Here is a 27,331-nt window from a genome sequence, read left to right as displayed (position 1 = left end):
TTTTGCAATTGACTTTATGATTATTTTGTCAATGTCAATTAATCTTATTATGATTCATAAAAATGTGAAATCACAGCTGTCAGTTCTTTAGCTGGTGTTTGACCTCCATATAACCTAGGATGTTGTAATGCAGGAGTCAAGCTGCTGGCCCGTGGTCCGGATGCATCACACATAGGCCACACCCACCCCAGCTCCATGAAGGGGAAAAAGGTGATACATCACATGACAGCAATGTGAAACTGTGGGTTTGATACCCATGTTGTAATGCATTGGCATAGTATGTATGCAAATCCAAGCATTACGTGTCCAGCTTATTATTATTAAATAAAATATGCAGGATGTATAAACAACATAATTCTGCAATTAAAAAATCAGTTTTTGATTTATAATATTTTGACAAAGTAACCTGGAGGAAACAGAGTTTCACTCTGTCCTTAGAATAGAAGTTCAGCAGATACCATTCTACTTTCTTTAGATCTATTAGAAACATAACTTGCAAATGAGCAAATACCTAGTGATTCTGTTATTCAGTACATAGAACACAATGTATAGAGCAGGGGTCCGCAATCCCCAGCCAAAGCCCACAACTGTACCTTAAGCCATTTGGAAGCAGTGTGGGAAATGGTGGGCAAGCAGCAAGTGAGCATGTTTGTGCATTCTCCATTTGTGCCAGCGGCCAGCACGCTTGCCCATTGCTTGTGCAAATGGAATTGCACACGTTTGGTCACCCACTGTTCGTGGGGAACCATCCTTCCCCCCTCCCAGGTCTGCAAAGCCAAAGAGGTTAGGAACTGGTATAGAGTAGAGTAATGCCATTGAAAGGAAATCCATCAGAAATGCATATCTGTTTTTATCTTTTATGAGGAAGATGTAAAACTTAAAAGACAAAATTCTCAAGCATATTTTTATATGAAGGAACGCTGAAGGAGAATTCTCCAAGAGTAGGCTTTACTGTTTAATTATTTAGGAAGCAGGCAGAGGTGATCCAGTACAGAGATGGATTGCTCTTGGTTCAGCCAAACCGGTAGTGGAATTCAGGCCTGGGTCGCAGTACTGGCAGCGACCCAGGCCTGCCATGCCCCCGAACCGGTTCCCTCGCCACTGCTGGCCTCTGCCATTTTGGTTGTTAGTGACTTCGCATGTGCAGGTCACTATAAATTGTTCTGTGCATGTGCAAAGAACAATTTACAGTGAATTACGCACACATGCATAGCGCACATGTGGCATATGCGCGGGTTGCGAACCAGTAGTAAAACCAGTAGCAACTCTGATCCAATAGATACTTGGACTTTGGACTAAGCCTAACATAAAAGACTAGAATAAACTGAGAGAAACCTGGGTGAGGGAACAGGTCTGTTAACAGGTTGGATAAAGAAAAGAAGCAGAAAGAAGAAATCTTTTGTGGAGGGAATGAAATAAATGGGTTGAATATGGTTCTAGTAATTACCCTTCAGTTAGGACTGGAACAGTTGAGAGTAAAAACAACAAAACCAACCAAATTGAACTAAAAAGGCTACTAATTCTTCAGACTTTTTAATTTGGGGGAAGGAGGAATGACTAACTTGCAGGGCATGATCTTAAATATGCCTAGTATGATAAAAATGATTATATCATAAAATGCAAGGAAAATGAAACTAAAATACTTATTTAAAAGCAATATATTTTTGTTTATTTTAAAATAACTAAACAATTTTTTACCCAGACTTGCAACACAAATATGATTTTTCTTAATTGAGTAGTGGCACATGGATTATAAATTAGATTAAACTACATAGAAAACTTTACATATTTTCCCAGCAAATAATACAGCCTCTGAAGAAATGTGTAATAATCATGGACTTCATCAAATTGCATATATTTTAACATAGAATAACCACATTTTATATATGTAGTATTTTTTTTATCTGTTAGAAAACAATACACATCATTTCAGCGTCTGAAATACCTCTTCCATACCTTTCCATAGGTTTCTCCAATATTTTTATTACTAGACAAGCGAAAACAAAATGTAGGCAAACAATTGTTTCAGATAATTGTGTTAAAACAGTATCATTTCTGAAATGTCTGGATTTATTAATTTGTGTTATCATTATATAAACTTTTAAACAGCCATTTCTAAACTGTTGGCTTAATTGCTTAAAATTTAATTGTAGTGGTAGCAGTTACTATAATGCAACATCTTGAATTCATGGCTATTTTTTCTAATGGAATTTATGGCATCCTGCTCTTCATAAAAGTTGGAGATAATTCAGGAACCTCTGTGGTTCAGGAGCTAGTGCTACCCACATAAAAATAATTTGTTCCTCATAGCTGTGTCCTCTGCTTATAATACCTTTGTTTTGTTGGGAACTCAAATACCTATCATAGCTCAATTGGCCCTTGTATCGTATGCTAAAATATTGTGGTTTTTTAAAATAGATAAATTGATTCATTTTAAAGATTTAGGGTTGAACAAGATTTTCATTTAAAAAAGATGTTAGCTATATCCAATATCCAATATTGACTTCTGGATAACTTTTTCCTTCCTGGTAGCAAGGTACGTCATTCATCATCTTAAGTCCTTGTTGTCTGAAATAAAGATACAGTTGTTTATTTCTAGCTTTTATGGTTGTATCTTTATTCAACTGAAACCAGAACTTTTATTTTGTAAATATTTTTGACATCATTGCTAATAGAAATTCTACTTGATTGGGACCCATTTTCCTGATGTTCATTGACAATACCTGTAAGATGCCTAAGATAAAAAAATATTGACCTTCTTATGATTTGAAAATAAACCTCCAAAACCTAGATCTGTAATCCATATCAAAACATACAGTATGCTGCTTTTTTATTCATGATAGCCACTAATCCCTGATATTAATCGGTGTTGATTGAATATTTATATATTAACATTGTCTTCGTCGACAAGATAAGCTACTGTACAAAACTTTTTTTATCATAAGGAACAGTGGCTCAAATCTGAAAAAAAATATTTCCTCTTCTCTACAGATATGTATATCTTCATAGTAAATGATAATTTTAATTACGTTATTATATGAAGTGGTCTTTTTTTCTGTTCCAAAAAAATCTAGTGGGTTGGAACTTATATTTGTTGGACTAATTATTATTAAATACACAGCTGTCAGTTGCTTAGCGAATGTTGGTCTTCATTTGAATCAAGTTCTTCCCAATAACCTAGGATGTCGTAATGTAGTATTTGTGCAAATCCAAACAGTGTGGCCTTTTGCAATTGACAAATGGAAATCAGTGCTAAGTGCCATCCAAATATTTTTTTCCTTTGATAACTACTGGAATTATCATGGCCAGTTTATTATTATTTTGATGATTGATCACATAGCCAGAGGTTTCACCACTGGTGGGGTCATGTGACTGGGTAGGTGTGTCTATGTAGTCATGTATGTGGGGGGTCAAAACACAGAAATTCACTTTAACAATGTCCTGCTGGAGCAGGGTTGGATTAGATGGCCTCCAGGTTCCTTCCAGCCCTGGATTATCCTCTGAAGCTGCATCTAGTGCCAGGTTTGTTGTCCTTCCTTCCTCTCCTTTTTCCCTCCCTCCTTTTCTCTCTCTCTCTCTCTCTCTTTCTTTCTCAGAACCCCCACCCCCATTTTTGGGCTAACAGGCTTTGGGAAGCCTACTGGGAGGAAAAATGGACCTCCCCCCCACCCTGTTTTCGGCCTAGCAGGCTTCAGGAAAGCCTGCTGGGAGCAAAAACGGAAACCTCCCCCCCATTTTTGGCCTAGCAGTCCTCAGGAAAGCCTGCTGGGAGCAAAAATGGACCAGCACCCCGTTTTTGGTGAACCTGTAGTAAAAAAATACTTTAAAAGTTTAAAAAAAAAGTTCCAAAGATCAGCTGTGCGCGTGCAATCATCGGAACTGTTTTTTTTTTTAATAGTTTTTTTTTTACTACCAAGTCTGCAAACTAAAAAAAAACTTTTTTACTACCGGTTCAGACAAACCGGCCCGAACCGGTAGCATTTCACCCCTGATTTTTACCCATCTATGGAGTTGTTCCCAAGGCACTGGCTGACCAATTTTGCCAGCATCAATCATGTTTAAGTGGTTTTGAACATGTTTTGGGATTGCTCCAGGACACCTGTTACTATTAGGACTATCTTTGTTTTCTTTTTCCACAATCATTTAACTTCTGTTGCAAATATTTGTATTTTTAGATTATTAGATTTTTTTTTTTTTGAGTGGTTATCTGGGAATGTATGCAATCTGCCTTTTACGCTGTTCCCAGGCAATATTACTGTTACTTCAGATCCATTATGTTTGTCTCACAAATTACATATTTGAAAAAATTATATGGGATCCGTAGGTACTCACAAAGAATTTATACAAACGCCAAAAGGTTCCAACAGGGCTATGTACAGGTACATAATCCATGAGTGTTAATTCATAGGTGACCACTTGGAAGAACTGCAATTACAAGTGAAACAGGCTGAGGTGGAAGGACTTGTTTATCTGTCAACCCCAACTGAGTGATACCAAATTGACTTCAACATTATGCTGTTGACAGATTTGACCCCTGCTACTGTTGAAGAATTTCAGGTCATCCGCTCTACATCTTTTCATATGTAATTAATGCTCTTAGGGTATAATTTTTCTTTGGGGGTTGTTTGATACAATATGATGTTTTGACTCTTTTTTTATAATAAAAACTATCACTTTATCTGATTTCTTTGAAACAGAATATTCTGAATATTGGAATGGGCATTGCAAATTTAAAGTAATTCTATATATCTTTATATGTGGCTCATTAAAACAGTTAATAGCTTATGGGTTCTTTTATACTATATTAGATTATTATTCCTATTTTATAAATGATACTAGGGATTTAATATATGATCGCTTAATATATGATTTTTTCATAGGGTTATGTGGAAATAAATCATAATTTAGCCAATCCTCATAGATCAGATTGATTCTCTACAAAACATTGTTATATTTGATTGTGGTTCTTTTTTACTTGATCCCTTCTTTGCTCTAGCAAATATATTTTTCTTATGGGCAAATAAGAAATTAGGTTTAAAATAAACTTCCAAAAGCAATTAAAGGACTAAAACTGGTTTGGAAATTGACTAGACCAGGGATTCCCAGCTCCCAGGTCACAGATCAGTACCAGCAAAGCTTGTTGGGAACCGGACTGGGGAAGTGGCAAGCACGCAAAGCTTCATTTGTGCATGCACGTGAACTCATCCCCTCCCCCACTGTCGGTCTATGGAGCCAGACAAATTGGGGACTCTCAGACTCCCAATTTCTGGTTTGCACATTAAGACAAGCCATAAATCTGCTAAAGAACATCTAAATTCCAGTGTATTTCTGTTTCCAGCTGTACTGGGAAAAATGTGAGAAGCTGTGCATATAGTATACCTGTTACATAAAAACATTAAAATGCAGAGAAAAATGTGGACATTTTTCAGATTCAGGGATTGTTTTTTTATATACCTTCCCCTTTACATAAAATGCATGTTCCCACCAGAAGAGGGTGTATAAGTATACATGTGCATGTATTCAACCTGTTTCTTTGCTTGGTCTTTTTGTTCCCTTTGGGATAATCATGTGACAAAAGTGACAAAAAAAGCTACCTTGCATTTTGCAGATATTGTGTATGGATAGTGAACTGAAAACTTTACAAGGCAGGCGGAAATTAACAAATAGCAAGGCCAGCTTCCAAGTTTTCTTTCCTGTAATTCATCAAAATGGATGCTGTCCTTGTCTCTCAGGGGTTGAATTTCTATTTATTTGTAGACGGGGTCATTCTTGGTGAGTGCAATAGAGAACTCCTTATCATTGTTCCAGGAGCTTTACTTTAAAACCAGTACTGAACCTCTCAGCAATCATTAAGTATTCAGAGTGGGAATGAGAAGGGAAGGAAACATAAGACCTGTTCTCAATCCTCCATAGAGGGAAGAAGCAGTATTGTCCTAGCAGATTCCTGTTCTTTTAAAATGTAAGCTCTATGTTCACCCTTGATGTTTTGATATTTCTCCAAAGGAGAATATCAGTTATCATTATATTAAAAATGGTTGATTATGAACACTGCATCTTCATGCAAGTTTCATTATAAGCCTTCCATACTTTAAGAGCATTTTATATGTAGCCTTTAAATCTGTTTCCCAATTTTGAATAGCTTGTACAATAGCAAACTAAAAGAAAATGCTTTCTTCGTGGACAACTAATTCTTGCCAAGAACACATTGCATTCAAAGCATTAGTACAGGTTTGAATTTTGTTTACAACTAAGTGAAGCAATTGAATGAGTTTATCATTCCTTTTAACCTATCCCTTCATAGTCTCTCTCCAATCCTGGATATCCTAAAATATTGATTATAATTTATTTTTGTTTTATATTTTTTTTCCACCCACAACTCTCATTAATGGAAGGGTCGACTTGAAGATTAAGCTAATTCTGTATTATAGTTTAATTAGTAATATTTAAATGGCAAAAAATACTCCACCATCTCTTCAATGTTTTGTTTGATCTTTGTAGTTCATATTCTTTTGGGTTGGTACTGATTTAATAGAAACACATACAAAGCACAGTACTCTATGATGTTACGCTGTATTAACATTTATCTGGTGTTTTTTCCAAATGAGAAGAAAATATACTACTTTGTTACTTAATGAAACTTTGTAAGTTAAATCTTAATATGACAATAGGAAATAATTACTAAATGCATAATTGATATACCAGTAGTTAGTTTCCCTTTTAAAATAAATTAAAATTTTAAAACAAAATGTTGCCTTGCATCTGGTAGGCATGCTCGCTGTCCCTATCGCCAACTCCTTAAATCAGTTGTGCCATTTCCTGGGATCACATAGGAACTGTACTATCCCAGGGTGATTCAGAATTGAATTAAAGTTATGGTGACAAGGCAGCAATATCCAGTCACATATTTTCTGTGGACATCATGTTTTATTTAGCATATAGTGAGAGTATGACAAAAAAGAACCAGGGGCTGCACAGCTACCATAGGTGTCCAGAAAAGGCACATCTTTTTTAAGGAGCCCCTGATAGATACAGTGGGCATAAGACACAAGATCCAAGACAGCTTTCTGCTTTGAATTCAATATTACTGGATCCCTATTTATTTATTGCACTTTCATAGCATCTAGCACCTCTCCATACATAGTTGTATTTCAGTGTAGCAATAAACGTTTGTATATTTGTCTTTATTTTTATGGTTTTGCATATTTAAGTGTAGTTGATTAAAGTTAGACTAGGTTTCTTTATGTTTGAATTTGTTACGCAATTGCTGTCCTGTCCCATAAATCACCGTAGCATGAAATTTACCCTGAGGAATCCTATGGGGATGTAGGGAGAAAGGAAATTTGTTCTACTGACAATTACTGTTCTGTCAACAAATACATGTATTTATTAGACAACCGATGTCCTGTTGGGTCATCATCTGGAGAAATAGTTCCTTACCTAAACAGAAACAGAATGACCATGGGTGAACAAAAAGTAATGGAAGTAGGAGCGACTTTTGATAACCTGCTGGCTTCCTCATTGAATTTCTTTATGGGAAGCTGGCAAGTGGCATTGGACATCTTTCTCCCTCCGTCCCTCCATCCTTTGAATTCTAACCAGCTTCCCCATTTATTTTGCTTGTGGGAAGCTTGTGCGAGGAGAAAAACAGTGGGGAAGCCAGCAGGAACGTACAAGTCCAAGGCCAGCAGGCAGCCAAATGGCTGCTGCTGGGTCAGGGAGGAAGCAAGAAAATAATGGCTTTTCCATATCAAAAAAGTGACATTTAAAGAAGCTGACTGAAGGGCATAGTTAGACTGGAGGTTTCATAATTGTTCTGTATCCCTAATGTGAGGGCAAATTAGACATAGTACTGGTATATATATATATATATATATATATATATATATATATATATATATATATATATATATATATATATATATATATATATATATATATATATATATATATATATATATATATATATATTGTTGTTTACAGGAGAATGGAACAGAGCTTCATTTAACACTAACAGATAAGAAAATGAATAAACTGTTCCCATTTCATATTTCCATTTGCCTATAAGCAGAAAGTCAGATTTATAGACTTAATAGATCTATAGATAGATCTCTGATTGTGCAGAATAACATTACCTGTTATTAAACATTTCAGAATTCCTTGTCACATCCCGAGAGATCGTGGTGAAATGAAGTGATGACAGATAGAACATAAATTTATTTACATTAAGCAGAGTTATCCATATACTTTTTTGCTTTTTTCAATACAAAGAGTGGGTGAGCTTTTACACATTTACAGTATAAATGGCATTGCTTTTCATAATTTGGATTGTAAATAAAAACAAAAGCTTTGGGATCCATTGAAAAAAGTTCTGAAACATAATGTTTTTCAGGCAATAGAATGCCAGTATACAGTACTTGAAATTGCTGATAAGTAAAATTTGAGTGTCTTTTTCTATTAAAGTAATCTTGAATATGTTCCTCTAATGAATTTGCAACTTCCTGCTGACTTTCCCACTGACTTTAGTTATGAGAATTGTGTAGAAGTTCTTGGCTAAATCCAATCTATCCATTTACTAAAAATACTAATGAACACTATATGTGGCCTTTCCAGTATGTTTGAGTGGGTAATAATTGGATTCTGGTTGTATTATTGATAGTAAAGTATTTGTTGTTCTAATTTGTTTACCACATTGGATTATTTTTACCATATTGCATCCAAAGTAACAATGTAGCAAAGTTCTTGAAGAAAAGATAAATCTGTTTGGTACAAATACAGTAAAGGAGAATAGAGTTAATTTCAGATTATTCTTCATTAAAATGGTATGCTTTTGTGTACTTGTGCCTTCCATTTTGAAATATAATAAATGTGGTCCTTTGCCTGTGCTTTTTGCATTTTAGTACCAAAGACTAGTTAAAAACATATTAACTTTTTAAAAAAATATCTGTATCAATCAATTTTTAAAAGTTTTTCCCCATCTGATAAACAACAGAACAGTAAATTTAAAACCTGCCCTTCAGGCCCTGTACTTTATAATTAGATTACATTGAGGTGGCCTAAATGTCCCTTTCACAATCTTTTAACTTCTTCTCCAAAAGCTTCAACTTAAAATATTGGGGTATAAAAGGATGGATACAACCTTAGTCCTGTTACTGTTTAATTTTTACTGGATGCTGACCTTCCATTGTTGTATCCCAAAAAGTCAGTGATGGTAAAATTAAGTTTGCATTTACTGGCAGTTAAGTGACTTTTTACAGGAAGCAAGTGAGCAAATATTGTGATTATCTCCTACTTAGTTCATGCTTTCTTGTGGCAAGTTATTATGATCCAAACTGTGTCTTTCCCTTCTCACCAAATTAGAGAATGTACTGCTGAATATAAACAGAACTGCATCAAATAATGTGTTGCCCTGGTTACCAGCCCTGACCAATACTGCCATGCTACACATGCTGATGCAAGATTATCACAGCCAATGTGGTCTAGTAAATTTGGGAAGAGAAGATTTGTTATAGTGTTTTGACCTTGCTTGTGCAATAAAGTGTCTATCTTGGATCCATTTTCATATAAGAAACATTGGAAATCTCTACCAAAAGCATTAAGACTAGGCCACAGTAATTCATTCTCTTTGATGATCCAACTAGCTGAACTTTTGCTGATAACATCATTACAAAATTTGCCTCATCTCCCCAACTATGTTCAAGTAAACTGTATACAGTAATACCATACAATAGCAGAGTTGGAAGGGACCTTGGAGGTCTTCTAGTCTACCCCCCTATACTGTTTCAGACAAATGGCTATCCAACATCTTCTTAAAGACTTCCAGTGTTGGGGCATTCACAACTTCTGGATGCAAGCTGTTCCACTGATTAATTGTTCTAACTGTCAGGAAATTTCTCCTCAGTTCTAAGTTGCTTCTCTCCTTGATTATTTCCACCCATTGCTTCTTGTTCTACCCTCAGGTGCCTTGAAGAATAGTAATCAATAACGGTAACAGTAATCAATAGCAATAGCATTTAGACTTACATACCACTTCATAGTGCTTTATAGCCCTCTCAAAGCGGTTTAAAGAATCAACATATTGCCCCCAACAATCTGGGCCCTCATTTTACCAATCTTGGAAGACTGAGTCAACCATGAGCAGGTCATGATCGAACTGCTGGCAGTCGGCAGAATTAGCCTGCAATACTGCATTCTAACCACTGTGCCACCACCACTCTTCAGTATTCAGTTCAGATTACCAAAGATGTTCCCAATGCTGCTGACAATCATGGGATATGAAATATTTTTTGAAAACTGTATGATTGACTAGATGGTTTGAATAATTTAATGTGGCTATGCAATGATTTAATTTAATCATATTCATTCCCAACATAGAAAACGTAATTTTTTTTATCCTTAATCTGTTTCAGTAATAGTTATGCCCGTGTGCGAGCTGTGGTGATGACCCGTGATGACTCAAGTGGTGGATGGTTACCACTTGCAGGGGGTGGACTAAGCTACGTCACCATTTTCAAAGTCATTCACCAAGAAGAAAGTGGCTGTGCTGATTTTCTTATACATGGGGAACGTCTCAGGGATAAAACGGTAAAAATAATTATGTCTCTTTTGCTATATTAATTAAAGGGAAGTAACTCCATAAGAAACAGTTTGCAGCACCGTATTGTTTATACGTGTGTGTTTGTTCCCCTACTCTTTTCTCTTTGTTGGATGCAGATGTGCACCCACATAGGCATATGTGTGCATGTTTATATACACACCTAAACACATTTTAGTAAGTGGTTTTAAATTTCAAAGTTCATAACATTTTCTGATCATTTGGAAAGTACTGTTGATTGCATTAAAAGTGGTTGATTGAAAAATCCATTAAAATATTCCTGTTTCTTGCATTGGAGATAACCTAAAAATGGTTTAAAGTGATTTGTAATAATTATCACAATAAATGTATAAAATACATCATAAGATTGCAAAATTTGAAAGAAATGTAATTATTATCACAATAAATGTATAAAATACATCATAAGATTGCAAAATTTGAAAGAAATGTATTGTTGGTACTGGTCTCCCATGTTGGCTAGGGAATTCTGGGAGTTGAGGTCCATACATTTTAAAGTTGCCAAGTTTGAAAAACACTGTTTTACACGAATCCATTTCAGGATAAGGATCATTATACAAACCATAGAAAAAGTGTAAGAAATAGTAAGCAAATAAATTGGAAGCAGACTAATATAAGATAAAATCTAATTAAATCCAGTGCACATTACATTATTCACTATGCTTCTAAACACTTTTTCTGTTTCTGCTTCATGCACCAATTCATACATTGCCTTTAGCCGTTTAAATTTCACGTCTCTTTTTGAGAATCTGTTTCTTTTTCTCTTTATCTTTCCTTCACAGATTGACTTTGTAATGTACTTCATGCTCTCTTTTTAACCAAAATATCTCAATGTCCTTCTTTCATACTAGTTACTTTTGTATTTAGTCTACATTCATTCAAATCATAATCATTCCTGACCGTATCTCTTTATTTTGCCATACATATCCTTTTTCAGTTCATAAGGTAAATTCCATTTCAATTCACTGTGTTGTTCCTCCTGACATATCCAGCCCTCATTTCCATGGAACACAATGGTCAGAATAGTGCACCTACACACATATTTTAATTGCTTCCTGTAAATACAGATTCCTTACAGTACATTGCTTTTTACTGGAATTTAACAGAATAATATATTTTTCCATCTTTAGAAAACATTCTACCCTTGTATAGATTTTTTTCTATTTTTTTCTTTTTTTGTTGTTGTTTGAGATCCATTATCCTCATTCATACAGTATTCTGTATCTAATATCACTGCAATCATTTGGGTTCCTAGTCAAGAGTAGTGCATCATTTGCAGCCATTTTCATGTCCTTGACTAATACATTTCTCGAATTATTGCAAGCATTCCATATATGTTTATCAATAAATGCATTAACAACCAAAGGTATATTGCACATCCTTGCTTTCTCTGTGTTGAATCATTTCCTTATTTCCTCGCATGTTTAACTTCCATCATATATCACTCTTATTACATGCAGTAACCAACATTAAATTCCATATTTGCACAAATGTTCTGAAATACATTAATAAGCTTCATTATATACTTTCTTTAAATCAATAAATGTATATTTTTTGCTTTTATTCATTTCTCAATTACTTGGTGAAAAGCAAAAATCTTCACTGCATATACGTTTTTCTTTTCTAAAATAATATCCTGTTACCTGCTCAGTGTCACTCTGGCAGTTGTATAAATTAGTTAAATAAATAATAAAGTTTCACTATACTTCACAAATTTAACTCATCCTGGACCATTGATTTCATTATCTTTTTCTTAGACATTGACAATATTAATCGTGATCTTTTAAATTCTATTTTTCTCATAGCACTGTCATTCCCATATAGAATCTTCCATCTCACTTTAGTTTGATTCCAAATTATTTTGTAATTTAGCAGATCATAGGAGAACTAGCAGATATATCACAATCATGCTCATACTATTATTCAACTCTACAATATAAAAATTAGCTCATAAGTTACTGTTACTGTCAACTCACAATTAGGAGGTAGATGATGTGTACTGCCACACTCGATATATTAGCATATAAAGTTGTGGATGTATTAGATTGTTTTATTAGAAAGCATCAAAATGGAAAATAGGTATGCAAAAAGAAAAAAAACGTAATACTGTAAAAATTAATAAAAATACTGTATTTATATCTACAGTGTGTATTGCTATCAGCATTGAGATTTTAAAAGTTGAGATAATGTCACTCTTAAGAATGTAGATTGTGAAAAAGATTGCAACCAACAAAAATCTTTTTTTTTCAGTGAAATAATTTGTGCCAGAAAAATGAAAGGATAAATTACAAGAAATCAGAAAACTAAATGAGTTATTAGTTGCCTGTTTGGTATAGAATTCTTCATTAATATAATATCCATTTCTTACACATAATCATGCTTATAGGTACAGCTGGATATAACTATTCACTGATTTGCTGATAAATAAAGAGCTCTTTAAACATAGCAGCTTGATGAAAGTTACATTTACATAAGATTAGGGTTACAACTCATCCAGAAGGGCAGGGAGCAAGACTGGGGGATTGGCATTTGGAAACTCCCTGGATGGATTACTTTCTTTAAATGTTACCTTTAGCTATACAAGAGGCACCCAGAAAAAGGCAGCTCCCACATAACTGGTAAACCATGAGCCTGGCACGTAGTAATCCATGTAATATCTGCCCCCGAGTGCCTGTTTTGCCATTTAAATTAAATGTAGAGCTTGTGAAATTGTCTGCTTTATTCATACTCTCAGTAGAGCAGCTGCTAAATAATATAGTCTTTGAATGTATAAAGATTTAGTCATAATCATTAGTGTTAAATATCCTATTTGCTATTTAAATGTCTGCTGATTCTTAAAATCATGCAGGTATGAAGTGGTCTGTAGATACAGTGAAGCAAGGTTGGTTTGTAAGGATATCAAGCCATTGATATAGAGTGGGGTTGCAAACTAGATCTGGGTCCTTTTTTTGATGCCTACTTTTCTGCCCCTTTGTAACAACTATCAATCCAAAGGTTAGTTAGGGTTTCTTATGTTGTAAGACATCTGTTCCCTGCTTGCCCTTTACAGTTTTGCATAATGTTTCCAGCAGCAAAAAGGAGTAGTGCACTGGATAAGAATTTACATTTGAATACCTTCAATGTGTCATTTTAGAACCTGAAGCAAATTATTTGAGATAAATAATGTTGATAAAGCTTAGCGTGGGAATATTGAAATAATTGCTCAGAATAAGGTAAATCATGAAAAATGAGAGTATTTAGTATGGATGAGAGAAGGAGTTTCAATGTATTGTCCAGTTCTATATTATAGTGTGATTCCCACGAACGCACACATATATCCTTGAAACGTATGATTTTGCTTATTATGCTCCTTTTCATCTTCTGTTTTAAATTTTCCCACATTGTACCCCTTGCTTTCCAACTGAGCAATGCTTTTAGTACTGTTGTTCCAATATAGTCAACAAATGGCATTGCTGCTGCCATCTTTTATGGACTCTTTTATTACCTGAAGAAACAAGGAAATCTGGATTTCAACTATTTTGTCAGAAAAAGCAAAGAAAGCAAAGAAGAGAAGCTACTACCAGAGATCAAACCATAGGAGAATGAAGGAAGGGAAGATTTGGTGAAGCAGTTTGCTTGCTTTCAGCAAGGAGGAGCAGCTGTTTGTTACTTCTTCTGTAATTAGAGTTGAGCATACAGTTCAGGAAAACAATGGACATTTGCTGTTCACCAAATGATATCGTCACTGTTGGCTAGTTGTGGAGGAAGGAAAAAGTGATATAATTGGAAAGCCACTATCTATGGTACTTCTATGTAAGGTGTGTCTTTATCCATTATTGAAGATGTACAAATGGAGAACAAGACCGCAACAATAATCATTCTCCTCTCTGAAAATATATTGCCATGTATATGTTTGGCATAGACTCAAAGGTTCTGAGCAGCTAGAATTTACTTTTTATGATTTCTCACAATTTTTAATAAGTACAACTTTGTTTCTTTCAGTGTAATATATCAACAGTGCACTTATTATGAGAATTTTTTTTGTAAAAACTGCTATTGAAACAGTAATTAAGATTTAGCTGGCAAAAAGTCTTGCTTGCCAGTAAACCACTATCTTGTCATTGCTGCTGTTCCTTTTGCAATGTGTTCCTGTGTGTGTGTGTATACACACACGTGTATATGATTAGCACTGACATCCAGAGCCAGCTGATTTGTTTGGTTGGGGGGAAGCTGTCATAAACCACTAATTATAGGTCAGACTTAAAAACTCATCAGGTAGCCCTGCCTTTGGTTTTTCTAGGAGTTGTCCTGTCGTTCAGTGTGGATGGACCGGTTTCCATACTTTTCTTTTATCCTACTTCTACTCTTCAGCCCTGAAAAGCCTTTTTGACTGGTTGACTCAGTCTCTTCCAGACCACCAGATACATTGAACTCCCCATCTCAGAATTCCTGGCCATCCTGTTCACTCGGTTCAGGAGTTTAATTCAAGATGCTTAAAACCATGAGTTTAAACCTCTGGTAATAAAGTGGAATGCATTTAAAAGGAAGACAACAGAGAAGGATTGTACATCACTTGATTTTTGAACCTTTAAAACCTGCTTAGCATTAATGACATTATTAAACATTTTCTTGCTGTAATGCACTCCTGAAATGAAGAATAGAACTTAACTTGAAACAAACATACATTAAAAGGTAAAGGTTCCCCTCGCACATGTGCTAGTCATTCCCAACTCTAGGGGATGGTGCTCATCTCTGTTTGAAAGCCAAAGAGCCAGCGCTGTCCGAATACCTCTCCGTGGTTATGTGGCCGGCATGACTAAATGCCGAAGGCACACGGAATGCTGTTAACTTCCCACCAAAGATGGTTCCTATTTTTCTGCTTGCATTTTTACATGTTTTCAAACTGCTAGGTTGGAAGAAGCTAGGACAAGTAACAGGAGCTCACTCTCTTACGCAGCGCTAGGGATTTGAACCGCTGAACTGCAGACCTTTCTGATCGACAAGCTCAGCGTCTTAGTCACTGAGCCACCGCATCCCACTAAACATAAATTAGGAAGTGCTTTGATGTATACTGACTGTCTCTCTGACTGTTTGGGTGGGGTAGCAAGACAGAGGTCTAGTTCAGAAAAGCAATGCATTGGAATTTAAGTAGGGGAGGAGAGTTTTGTGGTGTGAGCTCACTGCATCTAGAAAGCACAAGATTATGCAAGTAAAATATTTTGATTTATTTTGTTTTATTCGAGAGTACTTGTGACAAAATACTAGATGTACTTTCATGAATGAGAATACTTGCTTGACATGTTTTTGACGAACAATCTGCCCGGTATCTTGAAAAGCGATAGCACTGAGGAAATGAGTTTCACTTTGGAATGACAGAGACTATTTCTGGACTTGTTTACCCAGCTTGTTTAGACATCTGTTGGAATGTAAAGCAGTTTTTTTTTCACTCTTTCTTCACAAAGCACCCTTGACATAATTGCACACTTCCTCCTTCATTATACTTCCCTTCTGAGATCTGGCTCCAGCCAGTCTAGTTTGAACAATTACCTTCTACTCTAACCTGGACAGGTCTGCTGCTGTTTTAAGCTATGTAAACATTGCCGGATAGTTCCTTTTATATGAAGCATTAAGTAGGCACGCAGGTTTCAGTATTTTAGATTGTCAAATGCTATTGCTTTTAAAGTGATGCTTACTTTGCTTTCCAATTTTATAACGAGTCAGTTTGTTGCCTGTTGCATATCTTATTTTCTGTTGCCGTTGTTTAATCAATGCAGATTAGCATATTCAGACAATGAAAAAAGCTTTTGAAACTTGTACCATTTAGGTCTTCTAGAATAGGAATTTGAGAAGCAGAGAAACAATTTTTAAATGTCATTGCTTGGTATCACACTTCTTCCATAATTTAGTGTGCAATGACTATGGAAATTTAGCATGATTATTTTTAGCAAGGAAAAAGGGAGACAAAAAAGATTGAAAATATTAAACTGAACAGGTAACCCTGGGCCCAGTTTTTCTTATCCTTAACCTATGTCACAGGGGACAAAAATCTTTGCATTCCTCCTTGAAAGATAGGAGATCAATGAATGACACTAAAACTTGGATAGATTAATCAGGGTTGTTGTTAAAAACCATTACATTTTTTTTCTGTAATTGCTCATCCTGGATGCTTTCTACATATATTGAGGGAGGGGTTTTAGTCTAAAATCGAAGAGGACCTAACAGCACTCTGGAAAGAAAAGCAGCTTGGGAACAGAACAGTGTGAAACAAAAGCAGTTGATGGAAATTGAGTATGGCTGCGAAATGGTTTGGATTTGATTCTGAAATGGTGTCTACGGTGTGCAAGGGCATAAATATAACATCTGTCTACAACTTAAAGCAACTACATCACATAGCAGGTCCATAATAAAGAAACTCCATTGTGTTTGCATAGATAGAAAAAAGTAAAAACCTGGGTTTGTTTAAATGAATAGAATACATTCGCTGATTTTTTTCTGAAATTAATTTCTTAGGGGAAAAACCTTTTAATATACAGCATGAAGAACATTAACAGAGATATTGGAAAGCAAAGCCCTATCAAATCAAGGGTTTGCTTGCAATGAAGGCTAACTGGATATGTATTTAGAGTTATTTGTGCTTACAGATAGTCCTTAACTTACAATCATTCATTTAACAGCAGTCTGAAATTATAATGGTCTGAACCTCTGCAACAGTCTTTCCATTCTCAAAGAGCTGCCTACCAGAAGATCGAGCTGAAATCCTTCTGCTGGCAGCTTTCATTCTGCCACTTAATGACTTGGGATTCACTTAATGCACACAATTGGGAGTGCTGAGGGTTGTGGTTTTTGAACAAAGTAGTCATGTGGCATTTTGTTTAACTATTGCTTCTCTCCACGATCAAGATTCTGGTCCCAGATGTAGTCATAAGATGAGGACTACTTTTATTTCCACTCTGAATTTAATTCAGGAGCTCAAGGTGACATAGATAGCTTTCCCTTCTCCTATGTTTCCACAATTACCAGCCGAAAGTCATCAAGTAGACTTTAGTTGCTAAGAGTAGACTACAATCTGGTTCTTTCTGATCCTGGTTCTTAACCGCTGTAATATAGTTGGTCTTAGTTACTGATATCCTAGTCGCATCCAAATTAGGTTTGGACAGCTGGGAAGAATGTTTGTGGAAGATAGGTTCGTTCGTTCATTCGGTTTAGACACCACCCAACTCCAGACTGAATCTGGGTGCCTCACAGTACAAGACAATGTAGCAATAACAAACTACATAAAAGTAAACACATGGCAGATCCAATCAATACATAAAACATATAATATCCCTAGCAATGGCTTCAAACCACCTTAGCCAAAAGTCTAGGAGAGGAACCAGGTCTTTAAGGATCTGCAGGACACCATTCAGATGGGAGCCCCCCACATATCATTTAGGAATTTCATTCCAAAAGGCAGGTGCCACAAAAAACAAGCTTAATCAGTTGCCTAGAACCAGTTTGGCCTAGTGGTTAGGGCACTAGGCTAGAAAGAGGGAAACTCTGAATTCTAGTCCTACCTGAGACATGAAAGACAGCTGACTTTGGGCCAGCCTCCTTCCCTCTCTCTTTTTCTCTACCCAAACCACCTGACAGGGTTGTTGTGGGGAAAATAAGAGGAGGAAGGTATGTTTGAGATGTTCACTGTCTTAAGTTATTTGTAAAAATAATAAAGATAAAGGTACCAGCGCACATATGTGCTAGTCGTTCCTGACTCTAGGGAGCGGTGCTCATCTTCGTTTCAAAGCCGAAGAGCCAGCACTGTCCATGGTCATGTGGCTGGCATGACTAAACACCAAGGCACATGGAACACTCTTACCTTCCCACCAAAGGTGATCCCTATTTTTCTACTTGCATTTTTACATGCTTTCGAACTGCTAGGTTGGAAGAAGCTGGGACAATAATGGGAGCTCACTCCGTTACGCGGCGGTAGGGATTCGAACCGCTGAACTGCTGACCTTTCTGATCGACAAGCTCAGCATCTTAGCCACTAAGCCACCGTGTCCCTTAAAAAAATTAAAAAAAATAAAAGCAGTATACAAATAAATACACAAATAATATTATTGAGTCAAACTGGCAACCAATGCTGCTTGCAAAGCAGGAATATCAAACGGTCATATAAAGGAATCTATTCCAATATTGTATTACTTGTGAAAGATGTCATTTTCAAATCCTGTTTACTTGTTTACTTACATACCTGAATAGTCCATAATCAGTTCACTTTACAGACTGTTGCCCTTGTGTTCAGGTATAGCCAAACTTGCTGGAAGGGGCGAAAAACCAAGGATATCTTGATGATGGTTCCCCTTTATAAAGCTTCCTTTTTCTTTGTGTAAATGTTTCTGTTTCTGCTTTTGATTTCACATTAATTAAATTTTGGGATATGTAGAATAGGTTGTTAATCTGATAGGCTTTCAGGGCTAGCTTTTAGAGCTTTGTGATTAAATTTACATTCTATATGTTACTAATTAAAATCTTTTATGCTATGAGTTTTTTCCCTTTTTGTTTTCTGTGAAAAGCTTTGATTTTTTTTGAACAAAAATTGTTTAAATACACAAACACACAAAGGTCCTGTATAGTAACCTCTTCTTTTAACTTGGTTTATTTTCAGGTGGTTTTGGAATGTACGTTAAAGAAGGAGCTTATTTACAATAAGGTTACGCCAACTTTTCACCACTGGAAGATTGATGAAAAAAAATTTGGCCTCACATTTCAAAGTCCCGCTGATGCAAGAGCATTCGATAGAGGAATTCGTAGGGCTGTTGAAGATATATCTCAAGGTATGCATTATTCAGACATTGTTTTGTTTGGAAAGCTTACACCTCCCTTTTTTTTTCTTTTTAGTTGTTCATTCATCTGCTCTCACCAACCCACTTACTGACAGTTTTAAAGAATGAAAGCCGAAATGTATCACTGAAATATATGTGCACATATGCAGAAAGAAAACTTGCCTTAAGTCTTGAAGGGGGAAAAAAGAACAGTATGTTTAACAATAATAAAGTCCAGATCTTATTTGGGGGAGGGGGGGGGAAACCTTTGCAAATTTCTGTAGTTATCAAAGCTTTACTTTATTTCAAAAAATACTTAGTTCTCACCGGCCCCTTCTACAGAATGGAGCAATGTCCATACACTGCATGCGAACCAGTTTGTAAACATACCATGGCATCTGATGTGCTTTGGTCCTTGTTTCAAACTTTGTTAACGTGTTTACTGTCCATTGGCCTCAAAGACCAGGACATCTGGGAACAGAGCAATCACCATTCAAAATCAGTGTATTAAAATAGATCTATTCCTGTTTTCTAGCAGGAAAGGGATATGGAAACAAAATACACCACTGTCTAAAGTGTTTCCTCACATAATGTGTTTTATTATATCCTGTATTAAGATCAGAGGTGGGTTCCTACCAGTTCGCACCAGTTCAGTAGAACCGGTTCGTCAAATCTACCGAACCGGTTAGAAGAGGTTCCACCAGTGGACCCGGAAAGCAGGCCACACCTACAGAAGAGGTTCCAAAGTTTTTTGAAACCCACCACTCACACACACACAGACACAGAGAGAGAGAGAGAGAGAAAGAAAGAAAGGAAGAAAGAAAGAAATAAAAAAAGAAAGAAAAAGTGAGAGATGAAAGAAAAAAAAGGAAAAAGGGACAGAGAGAAAAGGAAGAGAGAGAGAGAGAGAGAGAACACATGGCCAGCAAGCCACTCCCACCAGGTCGCATGGCCGGCAAGCCACTCCCACAAAGGAGGCCACACCCACAGAGTAGGTTCGAAAAATTTTTGAAACCCACCACTGATTAAGATGATATAAATATTGTTCTTTATAAAATCGTTGCGCTATGCTTAGTGAGAAACTCTGGAAAACAAATAAAAGTGAGTTGAAATTTTATGTTTGTGCCTTTCGCCCATAGGTTGTTTGACCTCACATGATGAAATCGAAGTGCCTGCAGATGGCTTTCCAGTAAGTGTTTTCCAGTTCATTATGTTAATTGTGTTGGCTGAAATTACAATAAGTCTTAATCTAAAAGACATGCTTGTATTCATTTTTATCTGTCGATAGCTAGTTTTGGGAGAGTCTTGCCTTGAGACAAGGCTGGTGGACATCTCTGGGACTGTACAACTATTACCTGTCCCAAGGAAAGCTGTTAATGAATCAGCATGGTTTTGCAGACACACGAGTGACAGGCTCTACAAGCTAATTATTAACTTTTCTAATCCCTGAAAAGAAATGATTCATTGACAGAAAAAGATGCTGAAACTGGGATAGTAGCAACATATGGTTATGGATGTGGGAGGAATACAGGATTTAACAAGGCAAGATTGTCAGATATTGTGTTTTCAGAATTAAGGTTTGGCCCCAAAGCAGCAGTGTTTTTTTTCTTCAAAAATGTCTGCTTGGTGCCCTCCTATCAGAGCGGATTGCTGTCAGTCAGGAATTTACAAAAACAACATTGTAAAAGCTGGGCTTGGTTCAGTCTAAACTTCCTAGTGCACTTGTTTCGAATGCAGGTAGTCCTCAACCTATGACCACAATTGAGCCCAGAATTTATGTTGCTAAGTGATAAATTTGTTAAGTGAGTTTTCCCCCTATTTTACAACTATTCTTGCCACATTTGTTAAGTGAATCACTGCAGTTGTTAAATTAGTAACACAGATGTTAAGTAAACCTGCCTTCCCCATTGACTCTACTTGTCAGGTGGTCACAAAAGATGATCGTCATAAATATGAACCAGTCATCAAGCATCCGACTGTAATTCACCTAACCGTAAGGATGCTGCAACCATCCTAAGTATGAAAAATGGTCATAAGTCCCTTTTTTCAGGGCCATTGTAACTTTGAACAGTCACTAAATAAACTGTTGTTAAGTCGAGGACTACCTGTATTCAGAAAAAGTTTTTTGTTTTTGTTTTATTTCATGTATACCATTAACTAATGTCCCAGGTTCATTCTGAGATGGTTCTGCCAATAGTCAGGATTATCTAAGAACAAAAGCAATATGAAACTCTTGCTTTTTAAACTTGCCAGAATTTGATTAAAAATTAGGGATGTACAGGAATAAAGTTTATGGATTTCATTAAGGAAAACAACCATCCTTCCAAACACCATCGAGAGAATCTGACTGTGAAACATGGGTTGGAAAAGATCTATAATTTAAACCCTGGGGCAGTGACCCATATGAAGACTGCAGTGGGCAAATCTTTGTGTATACAACTTCATTGTTTCCTTCTGTAAAGAAAATAATCCAGCTGAGTTATGTCTGTGTAGCCTTCTGTTGAGCAAACCAATTCCTGAGAAAGCATTTAACATTTTTGGAGCGATAAGATTTACTGCTGACACCTGCTTCCACAAAAGGGCTGTCTCTTCTTGCTACTCTTATTGTATGAACCAAGTGTACACTAGTATGATAATTGAGCATAATTTGCCAGGGGATCTCTTTATGTCCTTACTACTCTGGGCAATGCAAGATTTCTCCCAAGATCCTGAACCGCTGTGGATCGCCTGTAGCTCTCTTTGTTTTTGGTACTGCTTTCTTTCCTCAATAAGCAAATGAACCTTGCAACATGTTTGTGTTTTTGAAAGCAAGTTGCATATATCCACAGAGAATTGCTTCTGCCATCCTTTTTAAAATTTCTAGCATGTTAATACATCCACGAATGTTTGCATGTTTTTTTTTCTAAACAGGTAGGCATCCTTCAAAACCTGGCTACTCACAGCCACCATTTTTACTATTCAAAAAGTGAATGTGGAATATCTGTAACATTCTTCCATTTGCATTATTGGCTGAACCCCATAATTAACAACTAATCATCTAGTAGAGCAGAATAGAATAACAGAATTGGAAGGTACCTTGGTGGTCTTCTAGTCCAATTTCCTGCCTAGTACAGCACCTGGTATTCTCAGGCGGTCTCCTATCCAAGTACTAACCAGTCCTGATCCTGCTTAGCTTCTGAAATCAGATAGGATCGGGCGCGTTCAGGGTAGTATGGCATCTCTACAAATCTTCTAAGTAAAACGATACTAGTGCTTACCAGTGCTTGTTTCTCCATTTTTTAGAATAAATTGGTAAGGCATGGAGCCTGACTTGTGTCAAGAGAGTTTTCCTTGTTTAGCTACAGATACAACATTTCCTTACCCAAACTAGTCATTCTGGTTTGGAACACAGTATATAAGTCACAAGGCAAAAATAAAAAAACACACACACACCTACACACAACAAAGGAAATCAAAATTTTCTTTTAATAAATATCCTGAACTTTTTATCTGTTTTCCTGTTTGCATATATGGTATCAAGAGAAAAAAAAACTCAAATAATGAATCTTTGACAAAAGTACCTTCTTCCAAAAAGCAACAAACAACTAATGTTAAATAAGCAAAAAATTGGCAGAGTTATTAGAACAAAGACAAAGCCAGTAACTTAGAACAAATTTTCATAGCAAGCTTGGTAACAAATTGAAGCTTATTTCCAAATTTGAAACTTTCTTAGTGGTGATATCTGGAAAGAAAATACATGTTTCAGGCAAGTGAACAAGCGTTTTAAATCAAGGTTTTCAAAGTAGTCTGCCCAACATGAATGATTTTACAGTTCATCAAATATAACCTATTTGTTGTTGTTAGTTGTGAAGTTGTGTCCGACCCATTGCAACCCAATGGACAATGCTCCTCCAGGCCTTTCTGTCCTCTACCATCTTCAGGAGTCCATTTAAGCTCATACCACTGCTTCGGTGAATCCATCCAGCCACCTCATTCTCTGTCGTCCCTTTCTTCTTTTGCCCCCAATAATTCCCATCATTAGGCTTTCTCCAGTGAGTCCTTCCTTCTCATTAGGTGTCCAAACTATTTGAGTTTCATCTTCAGGATCTGGCCTTCTAAAGAGCAGTCAGGGTTGATCTCCTCTAGGACTGACTGGTTTGATTGCCAATCAGTCCTAGAGGAATAAAGCTATAGAGGTCAAATTATTTGAAAAGGAAAAGAAGTCTTGGGCTGAGTATCTGCCTTTCCACAGTTTTCACTTGAATCCACGCTTTCAGGGTTAGTGAATTCATTGATTTCTCATTAGTTCTAAAACAGACATCTGAATATGGATTAGAGTATTGGACTAAAGGGTGATTGTGGGTGTATGTGTGTTCATAGTTCACCAATAGATCACATGTATTTGCAGGGCAAACCTTTATAAAGAAGCAATCACATTAACTTCCTGGTAAGATAACTTACGACTGCAATTTTCATTGCCTTGGCTGAAGAGCAGGCAGCCAGAGGTCACAACCATTTTGTGCCTTCCAGATATTCTGCTGAATTTTAGGAATGAAATATTGATAGTTATAATTTGCCCCCACTGGCTGGGGTGGAGGTATTTTAAAAAAACAGGGGGGGAATGTATTTTAAAGCTCTGGGAAGCTGTTAAGACAAGAATCATACCTTAATTGCCTCAAAATTATTGGGTGATTACTTCCTTGTGGTGGGGAAAATGAGGGGGGAAATCTGTAGGCTTCTTTGAAGCTTAATTTGTAACATCTCAAGTGTAAGTTGTGCCAAATATTTTGGACCACCCATTTAAGTGATATCATACCTTTATTGTTCATGCTTTCTGCAGCCTTCGGAGATTAAGAAAGTTCTTTTCTACTGTGTTTTATATATAAAGAGAAGTGCAAACTTGGAAATATAATTGCTTGTCTCGATTTTGAAGAGCGGAGTACCCTTATGTCTTTTCTTTGAGTATGTATGTCAAGTAGTGTGAATAGTGTAGCATGACTTATCTGTTATCTGAAAATCAATTACCTTGTACCAGTATTAAAATAAAATATACATATTTTGGTCACCATATGCAGATACTAAAATATAAAGGAAATATAATGCAGCAATCTTTTGAGAGACTGCTCAAAGAAATTGGAATTGTAATATAAAATGTACAAAGAACAAAACCACAAAAGAAAATAATATTTAAAATGAGCATGTTGCATAGCAGTATGAATACTTCCAGTCACTAAGTTACAATTGTGTTGATAAAGCATTGTATTAAAAAGAAACATTGAGTTGGAAGGAAGCACTAATGTAATTGATCAAGCTGGTTTTAATTTAATAATGTTGAAGCATTTGTTTTAGAAAGGAAGCCTGAGTCTTGAAATAGACAACATTAATTTGGAAGTTGTTATGAGTACAGAAGAAGGACCAGGAAGTTGCACAGGAAGAACTGGAACCGGAGTAATAGAAATGGAATGAAATGAAATCCTGCCAAGTAGAAGGCTATGAACTTGGAATGATAAGAGACATTTTTGTTTTTGGCTGAGAATTCAGCTGAAAGTACTGAATAAAGAACCAGGAATCTTAGTTTATTAGAAAATGACTGAGCTGTTGATGTAATGTGTATCTGGAAAACCAAAATCAGTTTTGGATTGATTACAGGTAGTTCTTGACTTATAACCACAATTGAGCCCAAAATTTCTGTTTTTAAGTGAGACATTTGTGAAGTGAATTTGCCCCATTTTATGACCTTTCTTGCCACAGTTGTTAAGTTAATAACTGCAGTTGTTACATTAGTAACAGAGTTATTAAGTGAACCTGACTTGGCCATTGACTTTGCTTGTCAGAAGATCGCAAATGGTGATCACATGACTCCAGGACACTGCAACACTCATAAATATGAGTCACATGCCAAAGCATTTGAATTTTGATCATGTGACCATGGGGATGCCACAAAAGTCGTAAGTGTAAAAAATAATCGTAAGTCACATTTTTCAGTGCTGTTGTAATTTTGAATGGTCACTAAATGTATTGTTGTAAATCGAGGACTACCTATTTAAAAATATCCCAGTAATACAGTTAAAACGTGATTATTACTGTCAGATAGCCCAATTCTGAATGCTCATATATTGTTGAGGGATAAAACGGTTAAATTAGAAAAAGATATTAAGAAAAAAAAGTGTAGGGTTGATAAATAGTAAATTGTACACTATTTTGATAATCCCTGTTGGATTTTCAACCTGCCTCAAACAATAATCAAACAATCTTCATGGTGTAAAAATTGCCTCCTGTTCACAAAGCCAAGAGAAATGTAGGTTTCCTGATTTTGTAAGGCCTCTGTAAACTACTTCTGGCAAGCCACACTTGCAAGAACAGAAGTTCCCAAAGGAGTACATTGCTAAAGAAATGATGTTCCAATAGATAGGATTTTCAGGGCTAATAAAATTAAAAGCAGATCCTCTCTCAGTGGAGAATCTAGAAAAGCATTTCTTCTTTGTTTCTTTACATTCTCTGTTACATCAAACATCTGCAGCTAGCAGCCGTACATGTGACACTTGAAACCCACTTAAAAACATGTCGCTAAAATCTGCTGAGTGGTTTAACGTTGGAAGAGTGCTTTCTACCATTTGAATCTGGTATCTGAAAGCCTTAACATGTGATTTCTTAAAAGTGCATCAGTATAAGGATACTGTGTAGGATTTTACTCTGAAGTCATTTTAAATATATAGTTTGATTAAACTGATATTCAGTCAAAAGTAGAGGGATTGATCTGGCATTTTTAATCTCTTTATGCAATAAATAGAGGTGATTTAGTGAAGCTTTTCGTAAGGCTTCCTATAAATTAAGAGCCGTAACTTAAAAGAAAAAAAAATTCTCCTTAACTACTTGGTTGCATCTTCATGAATCCCACTATCCATGTTTGTGGGAAGAAAGATGTGAGGATTTGTGTAAATTCAGTTTGTGATCTATAAAACTTGGGAAACAGTGTCTTTCTATAACTATAGTAAAGGGGTGCTGCTAAAGGCATATTCGCAGGAGGGACAGCCCTGTTCTCTGAACATCTGGATAAGGGAGTTACTTATGAATCCTATCATAAAATGCTGGCCAGCTGTTGTGAAATAAAGGCTGTTTTCATGTGTGGCTTTTAGTGGTTGGGACAGGAGAATTTCTATTTTCAGCTTTCTTTCTGAGTATGCCAGAAAACAGCAAGACATCATACTCTGCTTGTACTCCTAAGGAATTGGCTTAATCTTCTTAAGCATCTGAAGTGAGTGCTCTCTTACAGTATTACTGTTTGATTGAGAGGTAACTTATTGCATAAAAATAGAATTGGCCTTGTTTGTAAAGAGATTCTCACTGATTTGATCAGCAACAGAGACCTTAGGCCATGATTCTGAATATCCTTACATGCAGGGTGGGCTTCGAAAATTTTAGCAATGGGTTCTCTGTCTGGTTGCTTGGTGGGCGTGGTCCAATGGTGGGTTCTGGATCCCATTCCAACCGGTATGGTTGGAACGGGCTCACTGGCATCCACATGGATGTGCGCAGCGCGCGCATGCGTCATACCTGCCAGCAACACCTCCGCAAACCTTGCGACGCTCCAGCTGCTCAGTGGAGTGTCACACAGGTGATGTGCGCGGAGGTGCCAAAGGCTTTAAAGGACAGGTAAGGAGCTCGGGCAGGTGGTACCTGGTGTTCCGTGCAGGCTCCGATACGCCCATACTGGGACGTACTGCCTGCAACCCACCACTGGCGTGGTGTAGTTGGCCTCCTGCATCACAGTGGGGGAGTGTTTTTGCCCTCCCCAGGCTCCAGAGGAACTTCCAGGAGGCACATTTTTCACCCTCCCTGGGCTCCAAAGGCTTTTTTCGAGCCTCCGGGAGGGTGAAAACAGCCTCCCCCAAGCTCTGGAGGCTCCCTGGAGGCTGGAAAGAGGCACATTTCTAGGCTTCCAGAGCCTCGAGGAAGCCCATTT

The 27,331-nt window shown here is 36.6% G+C and overlaps 1 protein-coding gene across 1 annotated transcript in view; it reads left to right on the top strand.

The window, feature by feature from the left end:
• Positions 1 to 27,331, top strand: part of SPRED1 (sprouty related EVH1 domain containing 1) — a 77,619-nt gene that overhangs the window by 40,568 nt on the left and 9,720 nt on the right. Inside the window, exons 2-4 of the mRNA XM_014070887.2 lie at positions 10,407 to 10,581; positions 19,233 to 19,401; positions 20,529 to 20,578. Coding sequence (XP_013926362.2) covers positions 10,407 to 10,581; positions 19,233 to 19,401; positions 20,529 to 20,578 — 394 coding nt within the window. The remainder of the gene's footprint in view (positions 1 to 10,406; positions 10,582 to 19,232; positions 19,402 to 20,528; positions 20,579 to 27,331) is intronic.

The sequence above is a fragment of the Thamnophis sirtalis genome, unplaced genomic scaffold (assembly GCF_051295495.1).
Source record: "Thamnophis sirtalis isolate CommonGarterSnake01/CBP01778 unplaced genomic scaffold, rThaSir2_p1.2 scaffold_1, whole genome shotgun sequence".
NCBI classification, from domain to species: domain Eukaryota; kingdom Metazoa; phylum Chordata; class Lepidosauria; order Squamata; family Natricidae; genus Thamnophis; species Thamnophis sirtalis.
Note: the sequence above shows the minus strand (reverse complement) of the source record. Positions and strands in the feature narration are given on the sequence as shown.